This window comes from Schistocerca gregaria, chromosome 2 (genome assembly GCF_023897955.1).
Source record: "Schistocerca gregaria isolate iqSchGreg1 chromosome 2, iqSchGreg1.2, whole genome shotgun sequence".
Classification (NCBI taxonomy): domain Eukaryota; kingdom Metazoa; phylum Arthropoda; class Insecta; order Orthoptera; family Acrididae; genus Schistocerca; species Schistocerca gregaria.
Window position 1 is genome coordinate 750620798 of NC_064921.1, and position 11506 is coordinate 750632303.

Below are 11506 nucleotides of genomic sequence, written 5' to 3' on the forward strand. Positions count from 1 at the left end.
TCGAGAAAAACGTACAGATGTCACCTTCAAACCTGTTTGAATAACTCGAAATCCATGGCTTCCAGCGAAAGCGTAACTCAGTGCCAGATTTCAGTTACACAAATTTGCTACAAAAAGGACCTGTTCGTTTATTTCTGCAAAATTAATAGTTCGGACGTAGTAAGTGAGAGAATATGAAATTCTCGCGTGTGGTTTTCGAAGGCGTTGCCTCTTGCATAAAACCTATCAGTAGGGGCAGCTGAATCACCCCGTTTAATCCCTTGAGTCCGATGGAGTTGGGGTGAGGAATGCGAGTGCCAATTTGAAATGACAGGGCTGAGAAATGCTTGTCGAATAAAGAGTGGCTTATTTAAAAATTTTGGACGTTATGAATTATGCAGTGTAAACCATTCTCATACTATTGAACACCTGGATTAAAAATGAATAAAGATCAAACTGTATTTAAATCGAAACAGAGACATCAGATAAGTGGTAAGCACACATCCAATGTAGTAAACCTCGCCGTGCTGACTTGTATGTAAGTTTAGCTGCCATTACAGCTTTGTGTGAAACATCGATAGGAACGATGCGTGAGTGATAGTAATAAGCAGTTGGTCGGTACGCAGTGACGTGTGACGCTGTGGTGCTGTGTTGGCAGATGTCTGCGGCGTCGGCGTCGCCCCCGGCGCTGGCCCCCGGAGCGGGGCGGCGTCGCAAGAGCTGCGCAGCCCGCGAGGGCGACGCGTCGCCCGCCGGCAAGCGCGCCCGCCACTTCCGGCCGTGGCGCGCCACGCCGCACCACGCCTCCGAGCCCGCTGCCGCAGCCTCCGCCGCCCCCGCCGCCCACGAGCACGACCGGCTGCCGCCGTCGCCACCCCCCACCTCCGGCGAAAGCCGCCTGTCGTCGCCGCCGCCGCGCTGCGACCTCACGCCGCCCACGTCCAGCGCGTCGCCCACGCCGCCGCCGCCCCCCGCCAAGCCTGACTCGCCCGCCCACTGCTCCAGGTAAATGCGTTTCCTTAATGGTACAAGTCTCCGACGGAACACACCGAATCACATGCCAAGTAGGAGAACCGCCTAAACAGGCACTGTTAAGCTAAAACGCTTTGCCAATTATAGTTGTTCTATACCTATATACTAGGTGATATCCAGATGATCCAGAAATATATTAACATTTTCATGTCTTGTGTAGACGTTATTTTGCACCATCATCTTCAAACCCTTCCCGTCGGGAATGAAAACCCGATCCCTGCCCTTGTGCCATTTTTGAAATGCGTCTTGGAGTCTGTATTTGTTACAGTGTTTAGTACCTTATGCGCTTCCACTTACTCCTCAGATGTATCAAATCTGTGTCCCCATCAACATGATTTTCATCTTGAAAAAGAGAAACTAAGTCTGGCCAGTACAGCTGTTAGCGAACGGCTGTTGTCTCGTCTTCAGTCAAAAATTACTGAATAAAGTAGGCCATAAGCGGTGTGCATTGTCACGGTGGAGTACCCAGTCATTTTTTCGCTACTTATGGGGACGTTCTCCCTCAAAAGTCGTAGAACATTGCAACGGAACATTTTGCTGACAGTCTGACCAGGAGGCACAAACTCCATAAACAATCCCACCAATATACTGTGTGACCCAAATCTCCGTTAACATTTAAAAATGCACGAATACACGGCATAATGTAGGTAGAGAGGTAAAAATTGACACACATGCCTGAAATAACGTGAAGGTTTATTGAAACCAAAAACGAATGCAAAAACTGCCCAACAGATGGTGCTCGATAGCAACACGTGTTTAAAATGAGCTTTACTGAAAGAGGGAGTCAGATCATCTCTAGCCTGACTGATAAATACCCGCTGGAAGGTCCGTCTTTTGTGCAGGATGGCGCTCTACCCCATATTGCTCAAAGTGAAAGATCTCTACTCTCTCCCATTGTTTGGTGAGGATCGCATGCTGAGCTGCCACGTTCGTCACGCTTGGCCTCTCAGGTCCCCAGACCTCAGTCGGTGTGGTTATTGGTTGTGGGGTCATAACTCCACCGCGATAATACGGTTGCTTTACGGATGCTAATAGACGATGTGCAACGGCAATTTTCCACCATACTTTCTGATACTTTCGACTACAGGCATTGTTGATTAATGGCGCCCGACATGTTGAGCATTTGTTATAAAGAACACCGTCTTCGCTAAAAATCATTTGTTATGCTAATTATTGCTTTTGTATCATATGAAGCATCTTCTGGTAGTCATTTTGTGCACTTTTTTTCTTTCAATAAAACCCCATGTCATTTCAAGTGTGTCTCTTCTTACCTTTCTACCTACATTATTCGGTGAAGTATTGAATTTTCGAATGTTAACGGATTTTTGCGTCATACTACACAGAAAAGTTCCCTGCAGACGTCAACGCTGTACTGTTTATGACTATCTTGAAGCAGTCATTGAACAAACTATCCAGCATTACATATCATATTGAGCATCTCAGGTAGAATACATCCACAAGCACCAGAACGTATTCCCTAGGTGTAGCAGAAACCTTGCGTGGTCCACCTTTGTACACACAGAATGAGATCTCTACCGAGCGAGGTGGCGCAGTGGTTAGTACACTGGACTCGCAGTCGGGAGTAGGACGGTTCAGCCCCGCGTCCGGCCATCCCGATTAAGTTCTCCGTGATTTCCCCAAATCGCTTCAGGCAAATACCGGGCAGTTTCCTTTGAAAGGGGACGGTAGACTTCCCTTCCCATCCTTCCCTAATCCGATGGGACCGATTACCTCCTTCTTTGGTTCCCTCCCCCAAATCAACCAAACAATCAGATCCCTGACTTTCAGAACTTTTCTGGTGAGGTGCCAGTTGATGATCGATCGGAAAGACAGTCATCATCAGTCGCTGTTCGTCCTTTTTTGGAACGCTCACACTAGTCGCGTAACTGCATCTGAACTATAGCATTAGCCCCGAAAGCTTGCTTCATTCTTTAGTTTGTTTCTGCTATGGTATTCCAAAACTTTACACACACACGCAGCTGTTTCAGGTCAACCATCGCAAACCCGTAAATTCAGAGAAACATAACGAATAATTTAAATATGCTAATTAACAACTAACAAACCATTCAGGTCACAGCCAATTGTTACAGTGACTCAAGACGTATGTGAGGGGAGACACATAGCGGTAATGCAGTGAATTTGTGACCATTTGCGTGCAAAATTCTAATTTCGGGCCTTTGGGATACTACCTCGTACTGGCTGTTTGTTTCAATAGTTTGCACTCGATATAGGCCTGGATCTATCTCTGCCTAGTCCAACATTTAGGCATCATTATTAATGGTTCAAATGGCTCTGAGCACTATGGAACTTAACAGCTATGCTCATCAGTCCCCTAGAACTTAGAACTACTTAAACCTAACTAACCTAAGGACATCACACAACACCCAGTCATCACGAGGCAGAGAAAATCCCTGACCCCGCCGGGAATCGGCTTCTGTTTCTTACACAACTCCATTCATGCGAAGATCACTAATCCAAAATGTTTCCATTACGCGGTGGCTGTCGATTTAGCTGCTCAAGACGGTTTTCGGGTAATGTGTTCAAAAGTAATTTACACGACGGCTTGTCTGTACTAACTGTAATGAATCCATACATATACCAATCTGTGCTAGGTAGGTTGAAGTCGCCTCCGACTAATATAGCATGATCCGGGTACTTCTGCGATACACAGTGTAGACTCCCTTTGAATGATTCTAGAACTGTCACGGTGGAACATGGTGGCCGGTAATAGCACTCAACAATTAACTTTATTTCTCCTAGCCCTGTTACAGGTGTCCAGATAACTTCACAATCACACTCTACTTCGACCTCAGTAGACACAATATTTTTGTCTACTGCAATGAAGACACCACTTCCTACGGTGTCTAATCTGTCTTTCCGATACACGTTCCAACCCCCACTAAATATTTCAGAACTTCCTATCTCAGGGTTTAGCTCAGTACCGAGAATAATTTGCGGGCCACACGCTTCCTGGAGGGCAGTAAATTCAGGATGTTTATTCCGATCACTTACGTTTGATTTGGTTGTAGCACACCATCACTCCAAGGAAATTTCATCATTTGGGAAAACAAGGAGTGAAAGCTAATGTAAAATGTATCCTAATGTGAACTAGCCGTCTGAACCTTTCGGTTCGAAACCGGCAACGGCACTGTTTAAATACATAAACAGCATTGTAAAAAGTGGCTGTTTGAAACTGTGTTCTCTGTAAGAGTCAACCTATATTTTGTACACAGCCACTGGCTCAGAATGTCAGTTTCCGACAAAACAGCACTTCTTCTCTTTCTGTCTCTGTAATCTGATAACTTACAACACCTGTGGCTCTTGCAAAAAGTGTCAACTCTTGGCAAAAATGACATTCCGTTTTCGGGGAAGGTGACTGACTTATTATTATAAGGCATTATTTTTTTAAAATTTAGGACACAGTCACCTTTAGTTGCGACACAGTCATAAGCAGTTTCAGCACACAATGGCCATGTTCAGATGCTACAATGTAGAACAGAAAAGCTTTTAGCATGTTAAATGGATAGATGTAGTGAATAGGAGCAGATGCAAAATTTAATCTTGTGTAACTTCATTCGTTATTTATCCAGATTCACAAATATTTTATAATCCTGAATCATCGTTAGAATTATTCGGCACCATTTTTTGCATCCCTTTTTCCAACTGTGATTGATACCAGATGTTCGTAACACCATCAATTCCACAAAAGGCAAGCTTCTCTAAAAGAGTACCATGACCTGCTCAGTCTAATGATAGGGACAGCTTTTTAATGCTAAGTTAGTGGAAATCTACGACGTGCTAAGTGAACTGCTTCCGCTTCACTGTCACTCCACTAGCCTGGAGCCCCTCTCCAGACTCCTCCCTGAACACCCTGCTGAGTGCGTGCCTCCTTTTGTGACCGCAGGCTGGGGGCCGCACAGACGCCTCCGCCGGCCGCCCTCGCTTCCTTGCAGGACGCCGACTCCCGCCATCAGATCACGCCGCCCACGGCGCCGCCCATCCTGCTCAGGTAATCTTAAATATATTTATATACACTCCTGGAAATTGAAATAAGAACACCGTGAATTCATTGTCCCAGGAAGGGCAAACTTTATTGACACATTCCTGAGGTCAGATACATCACATGATCACACTGACAGAACCACAGGCACATAGACACAGGCAACAGAGCATGCACAATGTCGGCACTAGTATAGTGTATATCTACCTTTCGCAGCAATGCAGGCTGCTATTCTCCCATGGAGACGATCGTAGAGATGCTGGATGTAGTCCTGTGGAACGGCTTGCCATGCCATTTCCACCTGGCGCCTCAGTTGGACCAGCGTTCGTGCTGGACGTGCAGACCGCGTGAGACGACGCTTCATCCAGTCCAAAACATGCTTAATGGGGGACAGATCCGGAGATCTTGCTGGCCAGGGTAGTTGACTTACACCTTCTAGAGCACGTTGGGTGGCACGGGATACATGTGGACGTGCATTGTCCTGTTGGAACAGCAAGTTCCCTTGCCGGTCTAGGAATGGTAGAACGATTGGTTCGATGACGGTTTGGATGTACCGTGCACTATTCAGTGTCCCCTCGATGATCACCAGAGGTGTACAGCCAGTGTAGGAGATCCCTCCCCACACCATGATGCCGGGTGTTGGCCCTGTGTGCCTCGGTCGTATGCAGTCCTGATTGTGGCGCTCACCTGCACGGTGCCAAACACGCATACGACCATCATTGGCGTCAAGGCAGAAGCGATTCTCATCGCTGAAGACGACACGTCTCCATTCGTCCCTCCATTCACGCCTGTCGCGACACCACTGGAGGCGGGCTGCACGATGTTGGGGCGTGAACGGAAGACGGCCTAACGGTGTGCGGGACCGTAGCCCAGCTTCATGGAGACGGTTGCAAATGGTCCTCGCCGATACCCCAGGAGCAACAGTGTCCCTAATTTGCTGGGAAGTGGCGGTGCGGTCCCCTACGGCACTGCGTAGGATCCTACGGTCTTGGCGTGCATCCTTGCATCGCTGCGGTCCGGTCCCAGGTCGACGGGCACGTGCACCTTCCGCCGACCACTGGCGACAACATCGATGTACTGTGGAGACCTCACGCCCCACGTGTTGAGCAATTCGGCGGTACGTCCACCCGGCCTCCCGCATGCCCACTATACGCCCTCGCTCAAAGTCCGTCAACTGCACATACGGTTCACGTCCACGCTGTCGCGTCATGCTACCAGTGTTAAAGACTGCGATGGAGCTCCGTATGCCACGGCAAACTGGCTGACACTGACGGCGGCGGTGCACAAATGCTGCGCAGCTAGCGCAATTCGACGGCCAACACCGCGGTTCCTGGTGTGTCCGCTGTGCCGTGCGTGTGATCATTGCTTGTACTGCCGTCTCGCAGTGTCCGGAGCAAGTATGGTGGGTCTGACACACCGGTGTCAATGTGTTCTTTTTTCCATTTCCAGGAGTGTACTTACCACTGAGGCGAAATTTAAAATTACCGTTTCTCTAATAGTATGGAGAATTTTAAAAAGAAACAATCTCTTTGAGCTTTGTGTTAGAGAATTGCCACAGAGCCCTTACTGGTTTTCAAATAGTTTCAAGCTACTACGAAGACCACAATGTGCACGATCTTAAATCATTACAAAAAACTTTCAAGGTAACGTAACGTGCAACATAATAAATCTATTCAGCCTTTGAAGCAGGAAAGGGAAATTTAGCAAATCTGCAAGCATGAGTAATTCTTCACAAGAGCAACCAAAGAGAGGCCCGAAACAAATAAAAGAGCTGAAACCCATGGATTAGAGAACGCTTGGCCTTTCATGGTACCAGTGCTTGGATCCTATCAAAATGAATGCGGCGGTCTCCTGGATGCAAAACATGTTCCGCAGGTCTCAAGTACTGGCAGCCAAATGTGGATACTATGAAATTCTATACAGAGAGGCAACAGAGACTCTAAAACACCCTAGAAGTTTCAACAGGAGAGAGGAGGACGTAAAACTGAATATTTGGATTCTAGTGCTGCAGAGGATGTGTACGAGTCTTCCACTATAGGGTGATAGCAACAGCGGACGAAGGAACTCGACAACAGCAAACTGTGGCCTGATACTATAAACATGTGACGTCACGCCACAGAGCGAAAGCGCGCGTGAACGGAATTTAGCTGTAGTCAGCAGCGAGCCAGGGTGTCAGTCGGACTCTCAAAGAAGCTACGATACCCCTAGAAAATGTCATCCGTAGATGGTGAGGTAACGTTGGTTATAAATGTGAAATCCATTCGACCACTGCATAATAGCACGGAACATTTTATTAATTGTACACTACTGGCCATTAAAATTGCTACACCACGAATATGACGTGCTACAGACGCGAAATTTAACCAACAGGAAGAAGATGCTGTGATATGCAAATTATTAGCTTTTCAGAGCATTCACACAAGGTTGGCGCCCGTGGCGTCACCTACAACGTGCTGACATGAGGAAAGTTTCCAACCGATTTCTCATACACAAACAGCAGGTGACCGGCGTCGCCTGGTGAAACGTTGTCGTGATGCCTCGTGTAAGGAGGAGAAATGCGTACCATCACGATTCCGACTTTGATAAAGGTCGGATTGTAGCCTATCGCGATTGCGGTTTATCGTATCGCGACGTTGCTGCTCGCGTTGGTCGAGATCCAATGACTGTTAGCAGAATGTGGAATCGGTGGGCTAGGGAGGGTAATACGGAACGCCGTGCTGCATCCCAATGGCCTCGTATCGCTAGCAGTCGAGATGACAGGCATCTTATCCGCATGGCTGTAACGGATCGTGCAGCCACTTCACGATCCCTGAGTCAACAGAGGAAGACGTTTCCAAGACAACAACCATTTACACGAACAGTTCGACGACGTTTGCAGCAGCATGGACTATCAGCTCGGAGACCATGGCTGCGGTTACCCTTGACGCTGCATCACAGAGAGGAGCGCCTGCGATGGAGTACTCAACGACGAACCTGGGTGCACGAATGGCAAAACGACATTTCTTCGGATGAATCCAGGTTCTGTTTACAGAATGATGATGGTCGCATCCGTGTTTGGTGACATCGCGGCGAACGCACATTGGAAGCGTGTATTCGTCATCACCATTCTGGCGTATCAGCCGGCGTGATGGTATGGGGTGTCATTGGTTACACGTCTCGGTCACCTCTTGTTCGCATTGACGGCACTTTGGGCAGTGGACGTTACATTTCAGATGTGTTACGACCCGTCGCTCTACCCTTCATTCGATCCCTGCGAAATCCTACATTTCAGGAGGATAATGCACGACCGCATGTTGCAGATGCTGATTCTCCAGATGTCTCACCAATTGAAAACGTCTGGTCAATGGTGGCTGAGCGAGTGGCTCGTGACAATACGCCAGCCACTACTCCTGGTGAACTGTGGTATCGTGTTGAAGTTGCATGGGCAGCTGTACCTGTACATACCATCCAAGCTCTGTTTGACACAGTGCCCAGGCATATCAAGGCCGTTATGACGGCGAGAGGTGGTTGTTCTAGGTACTGATTTCTCAGGATCTATGCACCCAAATTGCCTGAAAATGTAATCACACGTAAGTTCTAGTATAATATGTTTGTCCTATGAATACCAGTTTATCATCTGCATTTCTTCTTGGTATAGCAATTTTAATGGCCAGTAGTGTAATACAACCTGAAAGACTCGCAGTATGTGCTTTATTTGGGAAATGATCAGTGTCAGCTCGAAACTGGGGCACTGCGAAATGCTCGTCTGATTCTGTATAAAAAATATACAAATTTGTTTTATTAGAGGTGTATGTAACAAGTGCTTCAATATTGTAGCAGTTTCGTATACAATAGTTAGTGCTGCCTTTCCAGGAGAGTAAGAACCGAGTTGATGTGCCACAGGCTACCTCACACGCTGACACCTCCCGACGGCGCGGACGGCCCGTCGCTGAGGCATTCACCGCCGCCTTTGCCGCCTCCGCCCACGCTGGCGCCGCCCCCGCAGCTGCTGCTGAGAGTGCCGCCCACGCACCCGTACACGGCGCTGGAGCTGCGGCCGGCGCCGCCACTGCCGCTGCCGCCGCTGGGCGCCGCCCCGCCGCCCCCGCAGCCGCGGTTCGCGCCGCCCAGTCCCGGCCCGTCTGCCGCCGCCGGCCGGGCGCCCGACCCGCTGCAGAGCGAGCCGCTGTCGCTGGTGCTGCGCCACCAGGCGGAGCCGCCGCCCCCGCGCGACTCGGCGCCGCCCCCACCCACGCTAGACCCGGCGCCCCAGCCCTCGCAGCAGCAGCAGCAGCAGCAGCAGGCACCGCGCAACTACAAGAACATGACGCGCGAGCGGCGCATCGAGGCGAACGCCCGCGAGCGCACGCGCGTGCACACGATCAGCGCGGCGTTCGACACGCTGCGGCGCGCCGTGCCGTCGTACGCGCATGCGCAGAAGCTGAGCAAGCTGTCGGTGCTGCGCATCGCGTCCGCCTACATCGCGACGCTGGCGCGCCTCGCCGGCTACGACTACAGCCGCGACGGCAGCCGGCCCGGCCTGGCCGAGTGCGTGGACCAGGTGTCTCGCACCATCCAGACCGAGGGTCGCCTGCGCCGCAAGAAGGACGACTGACGCCGGCCGCCCCCGCCCCCCACCTCTAGTCACGACGCTGCTGCGGCGCACCCCTCCGGCGAGCGTACGCCCTAGCCGCCGGACCTCTCAAAGCTGGGGAGTACCAGTTCCTAGGCGGCAACTCCCACCCTGCAATACCTTCCTTCACACCTGCTGCACAACCGTTCCTTAACAAAAAAAACGAGTCGAACCGTCTCTTCTGGGTTGTGAATTCGCCAGAGAAGCTGGCTCGCCAGAAAGCAATCGTCGTCAACCTACTACTTAAGGGAACACCTTGAGGTAACGGTCGCATCACGAGAAGTGCTTTCACAAATGCTGTAGGACCATTTGGCAATAATACTGCGGTACCAGTACGTGCCTCAAGAGGAGACGTCTAATTACTGGCCTGACAGTGCTCAGCGTGCAGTACTTTAGCTCCACATAGAAATATGTGACAAGCTCGGCAGCAGTCGACATATGAAAAATAGCGACAACAGTACAGAAAGGAGAGGACCAGGGTCTATCAAGATGGTCATGAAATGCTTGAGAGGCAATGTCAGTTGCCACAACAGACGCCATCGCACAAGAAACTTTTCTGCAGCCTCGCAGACAACATCTGATTAGGCCACATCAAAGTTTATAACTGAATTTCATGTATGTACAGCTTGTAAGAAACTGTCTTCATCGTTCATCATCTAGTAATGGGATGCACCAGGTGTATTCGTAATTTTCTGATGAAAACTTCAGATCTTCTTCTAGTCATAATTCTACGATAGAACACCTCAATTTTTCCCCAGACAGTGATACCAGATATGGACGTTTATGACGACGCAGCTTGTTTACAGAATTGATTACAGCCTGTTGGGACCCAAACAGCGCAGTCTCTGCTCTCTACAACTCAGTTAATCTGCATATTCTCATTACGACAGGCTGTGCAACAGTAGTCCACTGGTGACGTCAGCCTTACTGTTGAAGACCTTAGTGACAAGTTCACGCCTCGCAAGAAAATACTATACATTTAACTTCGTAACGGACAGGTGTCCTCAAATGAAGACAATTGGAGGCAGTTAAGAATATGGATACATTTTCTGATTGTCTGATCGCAAACGACGTGAATACTGAATTACGCATATGAAGACTTGGGTCAGTCCACAAGATCAGCACTGATCAACTCGTGCACTTGTTCTTCTGGAGTCCTGACTGCCTCAGACGGCGTCGTCCTATCTTACAACCAACTTTCCGGTGAAGACTAATACTTTATAAAGTTATTTCGAAATAAAAAAAAGGGATATGTGCGTTGAAGAGAGAGCAATATTCCCACGTTACAGATTTTATTCCAAATAATAACAGACGTCTCCATAGATACAACATATGAAGCGTAACATATCTTAAGAGAAAAGATGCCAGATAGTGAATCACACGAAGTGGTCTGCAACAGTAGAAATGTGTGAAACATGTAGATCTAAGAATACCGTCATATTACAAGAAAATTAAAAGACTTTACCATTAATTGTCGAAAGACTTACGACGCAGAACCCTTGCGTAACAATAGATCTGAGGGCCATTATACAGAGTTGGAAGAGTTGGATCTGGTAAACGCTTGTAGCAGAATGTTGTCCCATTTGGAATAACTGAATGTAATACGGTTGGTGAACATTCGTCTTATGTGAAATCAAATGAAAGACAGAAAAAGCGATGACAACTGTTTTATAAATTTGGTGCAAGACTGCTTCTTGTAAGCTGAAAAATAAGATTAGACTTATTTAAAGGGCTAAGCGAATTTTCACCAACGTTAATTGCTACGGGAGTAGCTACAATATATTTCGATAACGTGGAGAGGAATCGCAAGTTTTAATGGTTTCAGTAGAATATTTCTTGAGCGATGTCTCTTACTGCAGTCTGTAAATAGCTGAATATTGGCG

The 11506-nt window shown here is 48.5% G+C and overlaps 1 protein-coding gene across 2 annotated transcripts in view; it reads left to right on the forward strand.

The window, feature by feature from the left end:
• LOC126334931 (transcription factor ATOH8) overlaps positions 1–11053 on the forward strand; it is a 147664-nt gene extending 136611 nt beyond the window's left edge. For both annotated transcript variants that reach the window (XM_049997669.1, XM_049997668.1), the window contains 3 exons: positions 638–984; positions 4916–5020; positions 8894–11053. In XM_049997669.1, coding sequence (XP_049853626.1) covers positions 638–984; positions 4916–5020; positions 8894–9605 — 1164 coding nt within the window. In that variant the 3' untranslated portion in view covers positions 9606–11053. The remainder of the gene's footprint in view (positions 1–637; positions 985–4915; positions 5021–8893) is intronic.
• Positions 11054–11506: the final 453 nt, after the last annotated feature.